Source organism: Grus americana, chromosome 25, assembly GCF_028858705.1.
Source record: "Grus americana isolate bGruAme1 chromosome 25, bGruAme1.mat, whole genome shotgun sequence".
NCBI classification, from domain to species: domain Eukaryota; kingdom Metazoa; phylum Chordata; class Aves; order Gruiformes; family Gruidae; genus Grus; species Grus americana.
The window spans coordinates 1,405,401-1,426,852 of NC_072876.1; the positions used below are offsets into that span (position 1 = coordinate 1,405,401).

Here is a 21,452-nt window from a genome sequence, read left to right on the forward strand (position 1 = left end):
CACAGTTTTTCAGTTTTCTTTTCCCTAGTATGGAACAATGGTGAGTATTTTTTTTTAAATTCCTATGAAATGCCCATCATGAATTCCCAGACCTGCAGAAATGGTCTCCTCGATGTGTGACCTTCTGCAAGGGGAGACAGTCATTGCCTAGTGCTCTACCTATAACAACTCCCCAGGGTGTTTGTTGGGTAGCTAACCTGCCTTTTAACTCAGAAATGATCTTGACTCATCTCACAAAAGGACCTGCACGTGATGGCTGTAATGTCTCAGCTGGTATTTGGCCACACATTCATGTTTCAGGGATAGGGGCTTTAGGCTCTCTTATCTGCTCTACTGCTTGTTTCTCAATGCCCCATGTAGCGAAGAAGGCATTGCTCCTACTTCGAGCTAAGATTTCAAGTGAGGGCCATGGGAAGCTCTGTGCACAATTTTGGGGGTCTCACTGAGTGGGAGAGTTGGAGCTTGGGAAGAAGGGGTATTGGAGCAAGCTAGTGAAAAATAATCCAAGGATGTTTAGCTGCGAGGGACCACCTGTATGTTGCAGGTAAAAACCTGCACGTTGGCAGTTACAGCAGAGCAACTGGCACACCTAAGTTGTTTGCATGCCAGGCTGTACCACCACGCACCACCAGACTTGTTTCCAACGTATTTCCCAGCAGGAATGCTGAGGCCTGGTGGGGGTGGGGATTACAGGATGATAACTTTGGGCTTAAGGGACCAAATACTCATTCTGTAAGAAAACGTTAATTTAAGACACAGTCTGTGTGACTTAAGTAGCCTGAAAGAGGGATTTACTGTGCTTTTATATTAATGTTAAGCCTGAATTTGGCAAATTATAAAATATTATAAGAAGAAATTTAGGCACAATGCGTGAAACTACAGGTCTGGAATTCTGAAAGTTTGTCCTTTTTTTGGGTATCTTTTCTATTTTTTCAAACATTTTGCTGGAGGTACTTTAAATAAAAACATGTCCAGCTCTAACTCTGTCCTCAGAGCTCCCGAACAGGCAGCAAGGGCTATGTAACTCATTTTCATGTGGTTTCACACAGTGTCCTGATGTCCAGTTTTGCTAAGGCTGGATGAACTGGTCTGGCCATCCAGGCTGGTGTGCTGCAAAGTGCTGCAAAGAGCAGGGACAACCTCTCCGATGTATTTTTGTGAGAATGCTGCTCCCACACATCCATTCTTCCAGGTTGCAGAATTCTATAAAAAATGATGGAGTCTATTTTTTTATTTTTTATTTTTTTTTCTCAAAAAAGGCCAAGAACTTCTGTTAGATTTGAAGTGTAGGGCTAGATCTCCAGGCAGTGAACTAAATGTGAATAACTCTATCTCAGAGCAACAGAGGTGCCTCCCAGGGCCTAGAGGAGACCCGATTCAAGTGCTATACATGAGGGAAGCATCAATCTTCTCTACGGAGGGGCTAGCCCTCAGAAGTGTGCCCATGGCATGGGACCTCTCCTTGAAGCAGAAGACATTTATGGTATAGATAAACCCCATTCTTGATTCGCTCATACTGGGACTTGAGTTAGTGAAGTGAAATTCAGTGCTGTCGCATCCTACTTCTGTTTGCTGTAGCTGGGACCTCTGAAAAGACCTGAATGAATTAAGCTCCTATGCACAGGCGACAGGGGCAAAGAGTGGAGCTCTGGTTCATTTGCAGTCCAAATAGTGAGTTATAACACTCAGCTTTCCCAGTGCTGGGTGAAGGTTGAGTTTTGTGTGTGGGAACTACCTCTCTCCCTGAAACAGCCCTTTTCCCCCAGAGCATGGCGCAAGCAAGGGCATCTCTTTACTCACAGCTCCTCCAGCCGCTGACACCGGTGGAAACTGGGCAGATCTTCGATTTGGTTGTGTGACAGTTCTCTGCAGGGGAAGGACCAGTACAGTAGTGTTAGGAGATCAAAAGCAAGTGCCTGTGAGCCCTCCCTTGGAAAGCAGATATTGCTGGAGAGGGGGATGACCTGACTTCCATTTTGCACAGCTGCAGAGAGCAGTAACCCCAGGTGAGGGGGATCTCCACTCCGCACACACCTGACACTTGCTCTGAGCATCTTTGTGCAAGGCAAGGATTTCTCATCCAGCCCCAGCCCAGCTCCCTCCAGCACAACCTGTGGACTGACAGAGCTGCTTCTACAGCTGGGGTGGGCTTTTCCTCCCCAGCCCCAAGTCAGCTGTGAAATGCATCCGTGCCAGCTTTTGCCATGCACAGCCTTGCTTTTCTGTGGGCAAAGGAGAGAGGTGTTTGCGCCAGAGCTCCCATCCTGCTGCTGTGGATGGGAGAGCTCACAAAAGTTGCAGATGTGCTTGCAGACCCTGGGGAGGTTTTGGCCAGCAGAGCAGCCAGCCAGCTGCCTTGCCTCCTTCCTGGCACGGCAAACCCAACGGCCCAGTGCCTGCTCTCCATTCAGCCTCTCCTGGCTTCTCCCCAGGCTTAGGGAAGGGTCACTGGCAGGGATTTAGTACAGGACATTGCAGACCATGAAACCTCTGGTCCCCATTCTTTCAAGTGCTGTCACTTGAAAGCACTTCCCAGCAAACTCCTGTTCCCACTGCTTCATGCCCTGTGTCATCTCAGTGTCCAGGGAAGAGTGACTTGGTAGTCAGAGGAAAACCTATTCTGGCACAGCTTAATGTGAATTTATTAAAACTGAAATGGGCTGGGTAAGGAGTAATGCTTGAAATCAGCTCTTTCCCCCACCAGCAGAGGCTGGATTTGTGGTTGTTCAAGGGAAATTTGCCCCAGGGTAAAGTTTTGTATGTGGCCTCTCCGCTGACTTTCCAAAATCAGTTTCCATCTTTCTGCCAATAAGTTGCTGCTAAAATATTTCAATTATTTAATTTTTTGCCAATCCCCTCTCCACCAGTTTTCCACGGTGGGGAGGAGGAGGGAGGGAAAAGCAAGCAAAAGTTTTGTGCTTGGCTCTGGAGACTGTCACCCAGTATGGAGAAAGAGTCACTTTTCCCTGGTCCCTGTGTCAGTCCGCTGGCCTTGACATGGTGGTGTCTTGGCTAGACAGTGATAAAAGGAGAACGCAGCCCCAGGAGTTATTTCTGGTTCCTCCAGAGTGAGAGTGACCAGATGCAGCCCAGTATCTACCAGCAAAGCAGCCCCAGCCACTGATGCTGTGTTGTGGACACAGGAAGAGGAAGGTAATGGTGGCATCAAGGGATTTCAGCTCTGCTCAGGGAAGTTTCATCTATTTCTGCTTGAGAGGAAAGACAAATCTGCACCCTGAGCAGAAGATCTGGACAAAAGCAGCACAATGATGTCAGGTTGATGCTAAGCTCAAGCTCAGCAAGGCTGCCCTGCCCATGCACAGACCGGCGTCGAAGCATGGCTGCAAGCCTCATGCCCCTGTGGTGTCTCTTACAGCCCCTGTGTAAGATCTCTGCAGAAAAACCTGCATTGTGGTGTGAGCAGAAGGAGGTCAGAAATGTGGCGTTAACTGTATCATCTGTGTTCAGATGTGTCACAATTGTAATGTCAACCTGACCAACTGCCAAGAGGCTGGCAAAGTGGGGGAATGCAGTGAGAAAAAGCACTAGGTCTGTGGGGACAGAAGGCCAACACATTTCAAAAGCAAAAGAGATGTAAACATGCACAAACACTGGCCCTCATACCCTCTCTCCAAACTCTGAAAGCAATGCAATTAATGTCAGTAAAATTAACTGGGAAGGAGGAACAAGGAACAAGGTGGGGTGTCCCAATAAAACTCTCACACAAGGAGGGGTCAGGCATGAAGAACAGACTCTGCTGTGAAAGTTTACAGTCTGATAACTTGCAAACATAAACAGAGTGCTTGGGACCCTGCAGCCTGGGCCATTCCAAAAGGTACACTTTGGTGGCAAGATGTCCATTGAACTGGTCCAGATGTCTAAAGATGAGAGATCTTCCCTACAGGGACAGCTGGAGCCAAAATGCTGTGATCTGCTAAGTTACAAATGGTGTTACTTTATTTTTATGTTTTTCTCATTTCCAATTTCTGTGATCAAGAATTCACTCCTGTTGCTTTCCTGGAACAAACTTGTTTTCATTTTCAGCTTGCTTGTATAAAGACTGATGGGAGGCAAGCAGGAGGCTTGCCCTAAGGCTGCAAAATTGTGTAAATCTGGTTCATGACTCATTTCCTAAGGATGTCTTCGACTGCAGACAAGGTTGGGGATCTCAGGAATGAGGGGTGTGATTCCTGAGAAGATGCAGCAGTTTTTCAGAGATGCTGATTTCATCATGTACCAAGTTAAAGAAAAAAGCACATTCCCCCACTCAGCATCATTCAGTGCCTTGCCAAGCAGGTAGAGCCAAAGCAACTTAGAGACTCTAGCAAAACCCTGACCTGCCACTGCTGCAGCATGTGAGGGCCCGTGGCCATGTGGCCTTGCAGGTCTCCATCAGGTCACACCTGTCCCCTCCCGCGATGTGAACGGGATCCTTCCTCCAGATGATGGCATTTGCTGGCGCTCCAACTGCAGTAAGCCAACACTGGGGCAGAGCGTTGTGTGAATGTGATTTACCCCTGGCTTTTGTGCTGTGTATGCGTAGGAGCTCTGAAATGCTGCTGCTGTTCTTACCCACTGCCCTTTGCACCCTCCTTGCATGGGGCAGACAGTTGCCACTGGTGCAGAGCAAGGAGGAGGCAAATGTGGATGTGCCTTATTGCTTGCAGCCCTGAGTCCAGACCATCACGCTGGGATGAAGCAAGTAAGTTGAAGAACATGCAGAGCTCAAAGTAGTGCCTAAGAAGGTGGTGTTTTCTACATGGAAAAGATCACAGGATGGTTTTCTGTAGCTGATCCCCTCCCTAAGCTAGGGAGAGCCAGTTTCTGATGGCACTTTTCTACAGACCAAGCAGAACAGAGAAACGTGTTACTCACAGGACTCGGAGGCTGGGCAGCTGCTGGCACATCCCTCTGGGGAGTAAATGGATGCCTGCCCGAGTCAAGGTCCTAGAGGAATGGAGGAGAGAGAAGAAACAGTGTTACTGAGAGCCAGGGCACAGACTCTGTGACCCACAAGCCCAGCTACTGGTCCCACATGGTGGCAGGAGAGACAATATTGATGGGAGAACAAAACATCTGGAGAGAAACAAAAACTGACTTGGAAACGGGCACTGCTGCTGGACCTGGTAAAGGTGAATGTGCCTATAAGAAATTCTGGGACACTGCTGAGTACTGAATTCACTGCTGTCCTTGGCCACGTTGAGGGCAGGTGGCAGTGCCCTCCGTGGCATGCTCTGCTGTCCCAGTTCCCCATTGTCCAGACCGGTGATCCACCTGGAGCCATAACTGCTTCAGAAACCCATGTATGGGGGATGGGTGGTGTGTCTCTGAGGCAAGGCATGGCCAGGTCACACTCCTGGGCTGGGGTGCTCAGCCGTGCTCCCAGTTTGGGCACAGCACGTGGACCAGTGCCCTAGAGAGGAGAGCTGTGGGTGGGACAGCATGTCCTCCAAGCTCCTGATTTCCTGGGTCTGGTGGTGTGAGGATGGGACCAGACCAGTTCCAGGAGCCCCCAGCCTGGGTGGCAGATGTTTCCTGCACTGCACTGTGCTGCCAGTGCTGGTCCTAGGACAGGCAGAGACACTGGGTCTCAGCAGACCACGCTGAAGCACTGCACCCAAAGGCTTGTTCCTTTACAGACGCAGAAGGGAAGGAAGAAAAAAAAAAAATCAAAAAAAGATTGGAGCACACTCAACAGTACCAAGAGAGCAACTCACAGAGAGGAAAGCTGCTTTCAGGAGCCACAGGGGTGAAACGAAGCAGAGAGGTGAATGACCAGGGAGAGGCAGAGCTGAAGACAACCAACTGCACAGCACTGTGAAAGTTGTCCTCGCTGAAACAGCCTGGACCGCCTTGAAGGAGGAAGAGCACAAATAGCAGGGTAAAAAGGAGAGAGTTGCCACTCACAAAACTTCTAGGCTGGTGGTGCCTTTAAGGTCTGGAAATTCTCTGATGTCTGTTGCACCATTGAGCGACCTAGAGAGAAATGAGGGTAATGTGAGGTGGACAGAGGACCCAGAAGCAAGTGCAGCTGCCCAAGGTCCCAGACCCATCAGCCATGGTGGCAAATCGGCTTCCTCAACACCCAAGTGTGGTGATCAGAGGCCCAGATCCAAAGGTGCCCCTCTCATCAGCATGCCACTGCTGGCTGGGTGGTGGAGGAGACGTCTCATGTAATGCAGACGCAGTGAGCTAGAATTGGGCATTTCTGTGTAGAGAGACTCGGCAAGCTCAGACCCTCCCCCAACCACTGACATTCTTGGCATGATCTCTACCCAAATTAAATAAAAAACCACCAACAATTACTGTGGGGAATGTAAGCAGGGTATTCCACCCAAACCTCCCCGAGTCTATGCATTTGGATCTAAAGAATGCACAAGTATTTGAAGGATTTATGTTATTTGCCTAAGTGTGTGTTCCTGCAGTGAGAGGCTGTGTGAGGCTTATAAACAGAGATTTTGAGGTTGCCTCTGCCTCAATATTTAGTGCTGTGCCACAACAGGTTAGCTGAAAAGACAGCCAGTCCAGGCCAGCCAACGTGGAGCAGCTGTTGTGGTCTAGATGGTGCCCACCACATGGTGGTGGCCCTGCAACAGGCTTAGGGCCATACATATGAAGGAAGCACTGTCACTGCTGGCTGCCCAGTAAGATTATTTGTGCCATTGCATTGGCGTTATGGGACGTGTGTTCCTCCACTTCTCCATCTTATGGAGGAAGGCAGATGCCTTCAGTGTCCTTGTGCCCTTGTTTGGGCATCTACACAACAGTGCAGGGTTTGCTTGAGCAGCATGCAGCAAAAGTTGTGGCACTTGTGAGTGTGGTCTTTGCTGGTGCTGATGCAGCTGTGGAGGCCCTAGAAGACTCCAGTGCCTGTTAGCTGGGTGGGCAGGAGGATTGAGTTGCTCCCTCCAAAATGCCCTTCTCAAAATTATTCTTCCTCAGCAGAAAACATCTGCAGTGTCTACTCCTTGGCTCACTGCCTTTGGGGCTGGCCAGAAGAGTGGCATCATGGTCTTCTATTGGCACAAGGGCTCTAGAAAAGGGGAAGGGAGAAGGCCACTAAGGTGTCCAGCTCACAGGGCTTGGAGCTTGCATGTGTTACCTCTCTGAGGATGTGCTTGGTGAACTTACAGAGTGTGGAGCTTTGGCAAGTACTGGAAAGCAGACTGTCCAACAAATTGGATGGGATTGTCATAAAAATGGCTGCAAAGGAAATGAGTAACTGGTCAGATTCTGCTGTGCATGAAGACAAGATGCTATTACAGGTCAAGAGCCTTGGAACAACTAGTAGTAAGCTATGTAGGAGGTCCTGGCTATCCTGTGAGGAACCCTTGTTTTCCAGATAACCCCAGACTCTCACACTAGCCTGTTTCGGCTGAACATTGGTATCACTGAGGTCTCCTGTTACTCTGAAAGGGCCATTTAGAGTCCTGCTGAACCAGGCAGGCTAGAAAGACGCAAAGCCCTCTTTCAAGCCTGCTATAGTGCTGTAACCCTGCTGAGAAACACCTCGTGCTTGATAACACCTCCTCTGATCTTACATATCCACAGCACCAACACCTTTCCTACTTGTAAAATAGAGAGAAATGAACTCTTCTAGGATCCAACCAGTTTTAGGAGTTGAATCACCTCCTACAAGAAGCACTTTTTCCCCACTGGCTGTGAGAGCCTTTGGATAGGCAGATCCAATGGAGACATGAGTATTCTGGATGTGTCCCACTCCCACATCACTCCAAGGATGGTGCCCAAGGAAGATGAGGCTGGTTTGTTTTGTCTGGAGCAGTGACTATTTTCACCCAGCGTCACTATGGCTTTCCAAGGTGTTGGTATTTCTATAACTTAAGTCCCAGACTGTCCAAGCAGAGCTTTTGTCACTTGCCATGATTTCCAATACCAGTGTGGTTCAGGGAAGAACTGTCCAAAAATCTCTACTTGTGCCTGGGTCAGAGGGGAAATGAGCTGACAACTGGGTGTATTTATCTGCAGAACTTTATGTCCGTGGGTCTGGGGCAGACACATAATAATCCGGTGTCCCAGCTCCCCGACACACATAGCTACTGCTATAGCTGGCTAGCAGCTTTTCTAAACACGAGGAATAAACACAGGCAGATGTCAAACAGGGCTTAAAAATTCCTGTTATGCACAGCAAGATTTCCATGCAGACCACCCATATATTGTTCCTTCATTGTTATCAGCCTGTACTGCAGCAAAGTTCAGCTGTGGAGAAAGGAGAACCCATGGCAAAAAACCTGAGAAGGAGCTAATTTCAGCTTGCGTTGGCCCATATACAACAAACATCAAATTGCAGTCATGCCGACAACTGTCAGAAATCCCAAACAAAGACATAATGAAATGCCCCTTTCTGGGGGATATAAGGATTTAGGAAACATTGATTAATTTTCTTACATTGTTTGGAGGAGGGGATTCCCAACAAATGCGTTCTCTGGAATAGCTTTGATGTTGTTGTTATGAAAACCCCTGTTGGGAGAAACAAAAATCTTGATATTAATGGATGAGAAAGGCTTGGAGATATCTTCTGTCCTGAACATTTTCAAAGGCAGAGCGCCTTCAAAACACACATAAAATAGGAGGTGTAGGCTCTGTTCCAGCTGTAGCATCATCCCAGCAAGTGAAGAAGGTCTGTCTTTTGGCAGGACAAAGCCCTCATTCTGCTGTATTTACTCTGTGTAGAGGTTGGTGCTCCATGTCACCCACTGAACCCACCAAGAATACAAGGACTTAAGGTTTAACACTTTACAGATCAGGAAACAGGAGCAAACAAAATACTCTTATTTTACACCCTCCAGGAATTACAATTTTTATGGATGGTCTCCATTATAGCTCCACAGCTGTTATCCAGAGTGCAGCCTACCATGAATTATTGGCCCATGTGACTTTAAAGTATTTGTAGATCTAGCTGTGATATTTTTGGTTAAGCTTGAGAAAATTGCTGTCAGCAAACTTTTGCAGCAGAAGAGAACTCTGTGGCCAGTCTGACCTCCTGTACACCAACAGTAGACATGGGATCCTGTGTCCAGGACCAAGACCAGACTCTGGGTGATGCCCAAGTTGTTTAATCCCAGAAGAGTCTGTGTGACCGATTAGTTGGATAGCTGTTTTAATTTTGCCTCTTATTTAGTGATGAGCATTTCAAAAGCCATCTCAAAGTGGATTAAGGATCTGATTCTCATTTTAAATGTAAGAGTCTGGTCTGAGCAGATAAATCTCCTGAGAATTCTTCCATTAAAAGAAAAAAAAAGCAGTGTCAGATTTTTACTCCAAACCTCCCAGAAGCACCAAAGCAGCTTGGTGCTTGTCCCACCCCAGCCTATCACCAGTGTGACACAGTCTTAGGGTCCGCAGGAACTGTGGATCCACATCAACTCAACTTGACCCCATCTTGGGGCTTCTACCTTCATGGGTGTTAAGTGGGATGGTTTCTCATTTTTAGTGTCTCCTAGGCTGACCGGTTAGAGAAGAGAGAGCTAGCCACTAAAATGGTCATAAACTTTTGTAACTCCCTATTATAAATTTGTCCAAAGTGAGATCAAACAGTTTCTGCACGTCAGAGGAGGTGGCATATGGCCTGCAGAAGCCATGGCCTCACAGTAACACAGATAACTCCATGGTTGTGGTCCCAAGCTCAGGAATGGACATTAGAAATAGCTGGAGATCACATGGACTTTGTGTCCCTAAGATGCCACAGGAGAATGAAGAGCTACAGGAGGAACCTGTTCCAAGCCTGATGGGCAATCTCCCACTCCCCTCCACCAGCCGTGGTGCAGAGGCTGATGGTGATTAGGGCTGATGGAAATTGAGAGGATAAACTGCTTTTATGTGCATGGCCGAGAGGGCTGGGAAAGACAAAAGAAAGGCCTGGATCAAGTGCTCTCCTCAAGTCAGAGCACACATGACGCTTTATTGGTCACTCTTTGTTGGGGAATGTTTTTGAAAAGGAATAAATAGAAAATCTCACAGCTCCTGCAGTCGGCCCAGCGTCCTGATAGCCCCAGGGAATTCCAGCAGCTCATTGTAGTTTAGATCCCTGAAAGACAGAGAAAGGAAAAACATTCATTAATGTTGCTGCAGGAACTCAACTGAGTGTATCTGTGCTTTGAAGGCATGGAAACTTGGTTGTTAAGCATGGGAGACAGGTTTTTCCTACCGTGCCGATCCAGCCACTGCCTGGAAACAAAATCTCACACATTCCTACAGCAGGAATACTCCCTGCTAGGAGCACTGTCAGGCGAGAGCCTGTCCAAGCCATGGCTGCTGCCGTCTGGACTCCTTCCCCCCAAGTCCCTCCATGCCTGGCGCTGGACTGTGCTGCTGCTTCACATCCTTCCCAGGAACTCACCCCCAGGGGCTTTGTGGGCCCCATGAAAGGGCTTCTCTGGCCCGCCTCGCCCTGCAGTGCTTGTCCTGGGGACTCCAGATCTCCCTCCCGCTGGGACATGCTGTGACTGGGACCAGTGGGAAGAGTGGCCTATGGGAAGGCCTAGGCCTTCTGACGGTTGGGGTGAACCCCCCATTGGAAACTGTGAGCCAAAGGTGGGAGTGATGTGCAGGAGGTGTTGACACTGCTGAGCATTAAGTTTAATTTGCAGTATAATAAATTAAGTAAAATATAATATGTTGGTCATAATGACAAGTGTAGAGTTTACCTGCCCTGACTTGGCAACCAGAAAAGACATCTGAGCCTGAACGAAACCTTGTGGGCTGTATTTGTTCTCCAAGGATGGGCTGGTACCTCTGGAAAATGATTTATTGGAGCTATGGAGCACTGCTGGCAGCATGGGAGGAGCAGCCCTCTGAAGGTACTGATCCTGCTCTTGACTGGAGGGGGCCCATGGAGACTGGCTGGGCTTTAGATGTGTAGCACTCCTCTAGCGTGCCCAACATTCTCCTTTGAGTTCCAGCCGAAATGGTAACATTTGACCCCATCCTGGCCATCCCACAGACCAAGACACTGAAGTTTGAAAACCACGGGACTGCTTCCTACCTGCATGAAACTCACTAAGTTTTAAGTGGTAGATACTTTGGAACATGAGGGTAATTACTGGCTCCTGGAGATTACTGTATAATTACACTTAATAGACCTCAAAGTAATTACCATGTAACCTGGATTGTGGTTTACGGAACAGAAATAACCGTGCATTTACACAGCAATGAGTTGCTGTCCAATTACCTTGTAATTCTCATCCTCTGGGCGCAGGCATGGTAATTACGTTATGATCTCTCTTGGCCCCCCTCTCCCTTACACAGTCTTCTCTTTTACCAGTGTCCCTGCTTGGGAATTACTCCACAGCACCGTCTCAGCTTTGCCCTGGAGGCATTTACACAGTAAATCAACCCAGAAAGTCTCTCCAAATTGGTCTTCCCTTGCACCTTCCAGGACTCCAGGCTTATATGACTTTATGTCCTAGGGAATACTTATCAGGGAATTATAAGACAGGGGACAAAAACCAGAAGAAAAACATGGAATGAGGTTGTCATGGGTGGATTTTGTCTTGTGTAGCCCTGACAAGGTCCATATCAGACCTTGTTGCTGGATTCCCTTTGCAGCCCGGGGGATGCGACAGGTCCTGCTATGGCAGGGTTTGTCTCCCTGCACCAAGGGCTGTTTTCTCTCCTCCACTTACTGAGGGAGTCTGGCTGCCCACGCTACCTGTATGAATTTGAGCAAACGAATCCTGCTCCTGTAGGACCTACCTCGCAAGGTCTGTAAAGGGTTCACACACTCTAATAATTGCCAGTGCTGGCAATCAGCAGGAGAGGAGCTGGTGACAAGACCACAAGCTCTGCCTCCCCGCCGCGTCCAACCTGCAATGCAGCGGCAGAGTCCTGGCACACGCGAAGCTGCTGCACGCATCCCTAGGGCCCAGGAGTGAAACAGGAGCGATGCGTTCCCTCCTCACACCAGCTCACATCTATTGGATATGAGAGCTCTGCATCTCCTAAAGACCTTGCTCTGACACTCTCAGTTCTCATCTGGGTCCAAGCACATCACTGATTTTTCCCAGTCTTCTCTGCTTGAGCCCCAAATGATCTGTTTAAGAATAAATAGCCCAACACATGACTGCTCACACGCCTTGCTCTTTGCAAGGCGCACGTAGCTCATAATCAGCTGCTTGGATGCTCTTAGCCAGTTTCCGTTGATGGTACCTGTCAGGCATCCATCACTGTCATGGCCGAGCGCCTCACATTATACAGGCTCTGTTACGTGGGGGAAGACAGGGCAGGACTTTTACAATGCACATCCCTTCACAGAAGCTCAGGGAGGCACAAGAGTGGATTTCCAAACAGAACAAGCAATTAGAAGTGCAGATGGGACACCGCTGGGCATTTTGAAAGCATCAGTCAAATCCCATTACCCTTCAGATCACTGCACTGAATGAAATCAGGGGGCATTAGCAGCCTAAGTTGACTGACAGTCCCAAATCTCTATCTGCATGTAAGGTGCTTAATACCTTTAAAAGTCTCACCCTGCGGTGACTTTCCAAGGTTACAGCGAGGTTGCACAGCAGTGCAGGAAGCTCCAGAGGTCACTCAAGGCCGGGTGTCTGCCTGTGCCACTTCCCTCCCTTGTACCCCAAACTGGAGGCTGGGATGAGCCTGCATGATGCCCAGGGACCGACCCTGGAAGAGAGGCACTATGAGCCCTGTCCCCAGATGACACTCAGCCCACCACCGTCATGTCACCGATGCTGGGGGAAGCTCTGTGCAATGGTGTGGGGTTGAGTTTCTCCCCAGCGATACCCAACGTGTCTGTGAGCAGCCGACAGATGGAAAATATTGCCCAACAGAGAGGAGGCTTGGCTCACCTGTGATTCACTAACAGAAAAAGGGATCTTAGATCTGTAACCAATATTATTTACAAGGAATAATTCAGTGTGCTGTAATATTTGCTCCTGTCTTTCTGTAAAAATGCATTTCCTTTCCAGCCCGTGTCTCTTCCAGGCAGGTTGGTCTTTCATCAGCAGATGAACATTTTGTTTGTACCTCTGTGTATGTGCAAGTATGTACAGGACCAGTTCTTCCTGAGCGAACACACACCTTTCCCAGCCCTGGCAGCATCTCGGTGCCTCCCTCCCCCCTGCACTTGACAGATACAAAGAGCATTGTGTTCAGCAGCTCCCTCTGGGTAAAAAAGCCATCTCTGAATGCTGGCACATACTGGGCTTGTTGGAAAGTGGAAATGCAACCAGGTGTAGTCATGCTGCTCCAGCCTGGCTGCCAGCAACCCCAGCCTGTTCAGGAGAGACAATGTGCCCGTGCTCGCTCGTGCCCGTGCTCGCTCCTGCTGGTGCTTCCTGGGTTTCGGTGAGGTGAGCCTCCCTCCTGGAAAACAAACCCAACTGTGCTCGTTAACAGCTCCCCTGAGTGATGCTTGCAGCTGACTGCTGTTGATCTGTGTGCTGCTCGCACCGCCCTGACTTGCCTCCAGCACTGCCCTGTGCCAAGCCCTGCCAATTTGGGGGGTTCATCTGGTTGGAGGAGGCTGGAAGAAGCCAGTACCTGAGATGGTCCCCAGGTGTAATCTCTTCCCTGCAGTGCGGCAGGTCTCCCCGAAGCCCAGACCCAAACCAGGACACAAGGGTGGCTTCCCTCTCCCTTCTCCTTCCTTCCCAGAAATTGAGTTGGGCTCTGGTTCAAGCAATGACCCAGAAACAGCCTCACAGCGGGGGCCAGTGGGGATGTTTCTGCTCATTTAGTGAAATTCAGTCCTCGGGTCTTTCCACAGATGTCTGATATCAGCAGAGCTCCATCCATCCCAGACATTGCTTCTCTCTGCCTGTTCTCCCATGATGAATCTGGCCCAGCCTGTGTGCCTGGTGGTGGATCTCCAGAGCTTCTTTCTCAGTGTAGAGTCAAGGCAGATGGGAAGGTGCCTGGACTCAGTGGGTCAGGGAGGATTTTGCATTTTGACTTCAATGGCAACAAAATTTCCTCCACTGAGCCTGTCAGTGAACTGTACATCATTTACAAACCCTTTCCAAGGGATAGGTGGATACAGGGCATGGATGTGCCGTAGTAAACACCTTTCTCTCCCTGCTTTATCTGAGGTGCTTGGGCAATGCTTTGCTGGTCCCATCTCCACACTCTCACACTTTCCCACTGCTTCCAGCTTTGGGACGATGTGGGGAAAGCTGCAAAAAGCCAAACTTGCTGCCAGGTGACACTATCCCCACTGCGCTGCTGTGGCACATGGGCTGTGGTGGCCGTGGGGCTGGCCAGGGAGGCCTCTTGGCCCGAGGGAGCTGGACCTGGCGCTGCTGGGGTCTCAGCTGCCTCAGCTCTGGGGTTGGCCCCAAGGCTTTGCACACTACATATGGGGTCTCCCGGCTGTGAGGTGCTGCCCTTTTTGGCACACCTGGGAAAGCGGACGCAATGCCAGCATTACCTGGTGGAAGGATGCCAACACACCATGGCCATGGCTATGCCAAAAGAATAAGAAAACCTCATAGCAGAAAAAGGAAGAATGGGCATGGCATAAAGAAGAGAGTTTTACTCATTATCAAGAACTTTTGGAAGCAAAATCACCCAGGTTCAGAAATGATGTGCAAGAGAAATGACTATAAAAATCCCTTTCCTTAGCTGGGCTCCAAGTTACCAGCTCCAGGCATCACAGTGGGATATTGAAAGGAGCCTTGTCTGTTTGTCTAGTTAAAACGAAAGCCTCTTAAAGGTCACCTGGTCTGCCCAAGACAGAATGAACTGGCTGGCTTTCCATTGTTGTTATTTCTAGACTGAGCCTATAGCTTCGTATTTGGAAGATCTTAACCAACCCTGTTGTTTATTTAGAAATAAAAGTAAATTGACATCAAAGGCACAGTTATTTTGGGCCTTAACTGCCAGGGTGATTTGAAGCTGACAACATGCAGCCTGGAACTATTAATATCTTCAGTTGGGCCAAAAGGAGAGAAGGAGGGGAAAGAGTCTCAGGTCAATTTTCTGCCTGTTAGGGACTATTAGTGGTTCCACACAGGAAGCCAAAAAAAATTATATAGTACTATAAATTCTTCCATAAGCCACAAAACACCACAAATTTGCAGCTAATAAACCTGAAGATGCAGTATGATTAGAAGCTGGAGATGGGACATTTGCTGACTATTTCAGTCCCAGTGTAGTTCGAGATGTTACTGCCCTGGAGGGAGACTTTGTGCAGCCTCCGATAAGGACTTGCATTTCCACCTGTCCTGTGCTGGCATCTAATCAAGCTGCCAGTAAATGTAATTACCACTGCTGCTAGTTGTGCTGGTGACTGTGGCCAAATCAAGCACTAGAAATGATTTAATTGGTAGTCTGAAAGCCCAAGGGGCCCGTCGTGACCATGTAGCTTGACCTCTTGCCCAGCACCAGCCAGCTTTACCCAGATGCCTTGTATCAAGGTCATGGCTTGTGGTTGAGCTTGAGTTGGGAAGAGCTGCTTGGTTAGTCCAGAGTATGAAAAGTAACTGTGCCATTAGGTGCCATATTTCTGTTGCGTAGCAGCAACATAAACCCTGCTCTCCTGGTAGCAACTAACATGTGTGGTGAGTGCATGCCCTTCCCCAGCACGATCTGGATGACGAAATGCAGCAAGTGCCTGTAATAAGTGAAAGGAGGGGAGGGGCATGCACAAATACCCGGGGTACATGTCTGACTCCAGCCAGCCTGGAGCTGTGTGCCCAGCCCCTAAATGGAGACGTGCAGGAGGGGGACGCTCAAGTGTGCGCAGGAGAGAGAAATGACCTATCATGGGATTCATCTGATAGGGTCAATGTTTTAATTTGGGAGATTAATCAGGTCCTAGAAAGGCTCATTTCTGGCAAATTATAAGGAGAAGCCAGGCTGTGATGGAGTGCGACAGAGTTCATGGGTGTCCCAAAGGAGCAGAGATGGGTCCCCACACCGCGGGAAGGTTGTCAGGTACTAACGGGACCTGATTTCTGCCAGGAGCAAGCAGCAACCTCTGCACAAGCATTCATTCTGACAGCCTGGCCTGGAAACATCCCAGCCTCTCACTTACACGGTGCTGCACCATTTTACAAGGTGTATGTGGCACTGAAAGGTCTATTGCTGGGGCAGGGGGGACCTGTGTGTAGGTCATGCCTTGTACGCCTGCAGCCACCGATCCTTCCTTGCATAGCTCTGTTCTCCATTTAAAAACACAGCAGTGCCCAGAATGTGTCTGTTCCAACCAGTATTTCTGTCTGTTCTCTAACTGACGAAGGTACCAGATTAAATATGTTTTCAATTCCGTTTGATTTATTTAACAAGGTTGAAATAAGCCTTTGAGAACAGGATCTCGTGGGGGGTCCTGGGAGCACAGGCGCTGCCATGCACATATCATTTACAAGACACAAAAGGAGCTGACCGCAAAGCAGAGCAGTGGGGACCTCAGTCGCTGGGATGCACAGACAATAACCACGGAGCTGATGACTCAGGCAGGGGAGGCACAGAGAAGGCGGTTGTACTTTGCCAGGCAGGGCAAGAAGGCAGGCTCTAGGAAGCCTGGTCTACAGCAGAGCGTTTCTGAACTGCGGGAAGGAAGCTGGGGACCTCTACCTACCCCCCAAGGTGCACAAGTTGCTGGTGATCGGCCCCCTGCAGCGTGCTGCTGCTGGAAGGAGGGAGCATGGGGTGGGGGCAGAGCTTCTGTGCATCAGCACAGCCATGGTGAAAACATGCCCGCAGCTTGCCTCTTCTGCCATTTCTGCTGCCTGCAGCGTCTGTTCTTCCTTTTCACAGGCAATCAATTCACTCTCACACGTTTCTGGAGGCAGAGGCTTCCCTGCTCTTGCACAGGCAGCTGCTCTCGCTCAGCTGCTCTGTGAAAGCGTCTGTGTCTGAGGGGAAGGCTTTGAGCAAAATGAAGCCCAAGGAGCCAGAGGAGTTGGGGATGCCTGACAGGTCACAGCAAGCACGTCTGGAGTCTTGGGGGGCTGGAGATTTGGAGAGACTCAATGCTGTCTGTCACTGCAAGATCAGCAGCTCCAGGGAGTGGAGATCCAGGCTGGAGAGCTGGCAGGGTGCAAAAGGGGTGGTGTGAGGATTTGGTGGGCAAAGGGAGAACAGGCAGAGTCCTGCGAAGGAGGTGAACCTTACAGTGGAGCCATTACCCATTGAAAAATGCAGTGGCTCCAGAACTACCTTTTCATCTCAACTGCCTTCACTTCCTGTCTTTTTTCTTTATAATCTTGCAAAATATCATGTCTGCTTAGGGTCATGTTGGGCCAAAGCTCAGAGCCCAGTTGGAAGGTACCTGGCTGCTTCAGTCTGAGCTGCATCTGTGAGGACTCATTTCTGGCCGTCCAGGCTTCTGCTCTTGGGGGGAGAAGATGCAGCAAACTGGGACCAGTTGGCCCAAGGAGACCAAAGGAGGGAAGCGTCTGGTCCCCACGTTCCCAGACAGTGCTTCGTGCATGTGCCAATTCAGTTTGACAGGTGGCTTGCTTTGTTTGGAGAAGTCACCTTCCATTTACATGACAATCAGAGCAGGCAATGAACTCTATAGCTCTGTTCTTGGACCAGACACAGGGACCCATGCGACCATGCCCTGAGTTGTGGTCTCTCTTTCATAAAAGCCACCTGCCCCTTCCTTTCTCCATCCCCTGAATCTGGGTACCCAAGCCTCTGCTGAAGTCCCCTCCCTTCTCTGGCAGGGCAGGTGGGACCGCAGAGCCACGCTGCCTCTGATGATCTGCCCAGGGACCCACGATGACACACAGCAGGGCTGGAGCATCAGGATGCCGAGGAAGGAACAGGGCAGCTCAGCACAGCACACAGGACATCCTTGGAGGAGTCAAAACCATCAGCTACTTTCAGAATTGCACAGACTGGGATTAGCATCAAGAGACTGCACAAAAGGTTTCAAACTAAACATGCTGATGGAGACAAATGCCACTTGAGGAGCAAGGTAGCACTTGGCAGACAGTTTTCCAGGAGAACAGCAAAGCCTGCCTGGCCCTAAAAGGGTTAAAAAGCCTTTGTATGAGCTGTGGTAGAGATATTTCCCATTTCCTTCTTCCTGCCTTCATTGCCTGAGGTGTACTTTATATTAATTTTCTTTTTTTTTTTCTCCCAAAGAAAATCCAACTCTCTGGAGGAGTCGGTAGGTTCCAGTTCTGCTCTGCATTTACAGACTTGACTAATTACCCGGATAATAGGGCAGCGCGCTGTGAAAGCCTGTGGTAAGGGCATTTCCTGTGAGACAAGGTTAGGCAGATAAAACGCCTGGAGCCAGAGGGTTTTGGATTCAGCCCTTCTGGGAGACGTTTTTAATTTATTAGCGCTATTTTTTAAAAATAAATTAATAGGTTTTTAAATTAATGGAGATTTTCTCTTTCCAAGTGATTTATCTCCTTTGTCTGACGAGCAGAGGAGCTGGCAGGGATGTGGATGGGGAGGGAAGTCAGAGAGATAGGAAGCAGCGGGGTCATCTCAGGCAGAGGGGATGGGCGAGGGCTGCGGGGCCTCTCTGAACTGCTTCCCCATCACGTCTGTGTCAAAGATGGGCCGGAGATGCCCGAACAGTCAGAGGATCAGCACTTTTGGGGCAGATCATTGCTATTTTGGTCATAGCCTGAAGGCCTTCAGCATTTTGGGCTGGTGCTGAGGAGCAGCCGTTCTCTTCCCATCTCTGCCTCTGCCCCAGGAGCCACCTTAGCCCTGCTGCGGAGCTGGGAGACAGGACGCTGCCGAGACACATTTTCACTCTCTGCCAATGTCAGGGTCTTGTCTGGCTGCGTGTGTCAGGGCACCGAGGAGCCCTGGTCCCCATTTTCAGTTCAGCCCATGCTCCATTTGTACAGGGGACTCGGCCACGTCTATGGACAGGACCACTGGAAAGGCCATAGCTCTTGCTTTTGCATTTCTCTCTGCCTCAGCAGCTCAAAACTGAGCCCTGAGCAGGCACTGGGGGATACATGGTGGCCTTTGTGATGGGGGACCTGCACGTACCCATGCTGGGGTGCTGCTCAGTGCTGCCAGCCCACCTGTGCCCGAGAGCCATGGGACAGCGTGGACCTGTGGAGCTGCTGCTGTCACTTGCCTGCCCCGTACCAGGGGCCCTAAGGACTTGCCTCAGCGGGTCTCCTTGCTGTGTGTGTGTGGCAGCCAGCACTCAGGACCACGCACCTCCTCTCCCTGCTTGGGCAAAACAGTCCTGATGGGAGAAAAACCACTTTCAAAGCAGAGCTCCCAGCCCAGGGGTGTTTTCAGTGAGGTACCACTGTTTTGGTGGAAGACGTGGGAAGATCCTCTCCACCCCTTCAGCTGTACTTTCTGCTTGCTGTCTAGGGTCTGCCCTGCTCTGCCATGGGCACACCAGCAATGCTGAGGGCTCCCCAACACCAGTCAAGTGAGGAAATGCTAAACGATGGTTTATGTGTGCTGGTGGTTGGAGCTAGGACTTGGGCACCAGCTCTGAAATTCAGCTTCCATAATTATCTCCCATGGCTATCTGCGAAGTGCAGTACACACACGCATACATTATCTCTATCTCTATCTCTATCTCTATCTCTATCTCTATCTCTATCTCTATCTCTATCTCTATCTCTATATATTTGGCTGCATAATTTCAGGTCACCTATCCCTTCCATCCCTTCACCCTGCAGAGATCAGTGACTCAGGGCTTGGCCATCTGGAGGTACTTTATGCATTCACCTTCCCCTCCAGGTCTGATCCATGAAACATTTGTATTTCAAGGAAGCAGAGGGCTAAGTTCAGCATTATCACAACCTATCTGATGAGATCAAAGTCAAGCACTACAAGGCATGAGACAATTATTCCTCAGTCTTTAGATTGCAGTCAGACTGGCTGAAAAGCTCAAGGACCTTAGGACACCTGCCAGCTTTCCAGGCGAAGGCAGTAAGGAAGAAACCTGGGCACAAGACCAGTGTCACTGTGGAAATTCATGTCCCAGGGATCCCCCCCATGTGCCCTCACATGGCGGTGGGGAACTTGGCTCCTGTATTAGCACCATGCAAGCCTTTGGATGGCATTTTTTCCTTGCTGCTCCTCTGAAAACACAGCCCTCTCTCCCCTAGTGCTGTGCCCCCAGTCCCCAGTACAAGGTCTGAATGTTTCCAATGATCAACCTCTGTCATTGCAGTGATGCTCCTGGCTGCAGTTGACTTCTCTTTACATCAACTTTTCCATAAACATCCCTACTTATCAGGCGTATGCTATGGAGCAGGTATAATCTAATCCCCCCCCCACCCCCTTCTCTCCACATTGTTAAAGATTGATAAATTAAACCAACATAATCAGGAAATGTAAAAGTTAGGATCCTCCTTCCAAACAGCAGGAAGCTGGCTATGCTGCCTGATGTTTTACAGCACACATTAAACAGCCTGAAGAGCAATACACCACAGAGCAGGTTGTACAAGGCAAAACAGGAGCAGCGAGGTGACGTGAAGAGCAGTGCGGCTGGAGTCTCAGCTTTTGGCATGCTTCGCTCTTACTTTTTGCAAAAGATGGTGCTTCCCCTTGACTTTTCTTTTCTCCTTCGTTTCACCGCCCCACTCCTCACACAAAGCCCTCTCGGGATTCCCCCACCTCACCACACCAGGCCATTTGCTGTGGTTCCAACACTCCCCTTGGCCGCAGGTCTTCCCCTCTGGGCATGCCTATGGGTTATGGTTGTCCTTTCCTTGGTATTTAAAGTCTCTGTGCTCACGGGCAGCGCTGACTCTGCATCTCTCTATCTCTGCATCTCCTATGGGCACCCCCTGAGCTTACACCTTATTTAAAGCATCTAGTCCATTACCCAAAGGGGCTACAGGAAGAACATGTCACATAAGGACATTTACACTCTTATTTGCTCTGTGTCTTTAGGAGAGGGCTAAAAAATGCCAAGTATCATCCACTTTGACCATCTAATACCTGATTTCATGGCTCAGCCACACTTCAGGTTTCTTCCCACAGCCCTGCAGGGTTGCTCTGTGCAATCTCTCAGGCTTATGGGAACTGTTGAGGGAATCTCACTAGGTTTCAAGGCTGTTTCAAAACCCTGTTGGGAATCTGGCCAGAGCAGCTCTGACTTGCTTCCAGCCTGCCTGCCCAGGTTTCCTTCCCAGGAAGAAGAGGCTGGGGGGGGCTGGTGGACAGCCAGATTTTGCCCTGACAGAGAAAATTTTCTTGGACCTGCTTTCTCCAGCTACATGCTGGTGTTTCACCAGTTGAGACCTGGCAGGTGTTGCACATCTACTTGCCTCCTCATCAGCGTGGAAAACAGAGCTGCTCTTGCTCTGTACCTGGCAGAGCTGACTTGTGCACAGTAGCTGCAAGTTAATGCAGGGGAAACACAAAGTCATTCATCTGGCTTCACTCTACCTCTTTCTAGATTTGCTGCCCTCCTAAAATATCAGGGCCAAGCCCTCTCCAAGAACAGAGATGCTTCACTGGGATCTGTTTTTGCAGAAATGATAGGATCTGGGGTAGGCATGCGGTGTGGTTGTGCATGG

At 49.6% G+C, this 21,452-nt stretch overlaps 1 protein-coding gene across 1 annotated transcript in view; it reads right to left on the reverse strand.

The window, feature by feature from the left end:
- LGR6 (leucine rich repeat containing G protein-coupled receptor 6) overlaps positions 1-21,452 on the reverse strand; it is a 150,988-nt gene that overhangs the window by 14,247 nt on the left and 115,289 nt on the right. Inside the window, 6 exon segments of the mRNA XM_054803854.1 lie at positions 1,801-1,866; positions 4,876-4,947; positions 5,908-5,976; positions 7,132-7,203; positions 8,407-8,478; positions 9,977-10,045. Coding sequence (XP_054659829.1) covers positions 1,801-1,866; positions 4,876-4,947; positions 5,908-5,976; positions 7,132-7,203; positions 8,407-8,478; positions 9,977-10,045 — 420 coding nt within the window.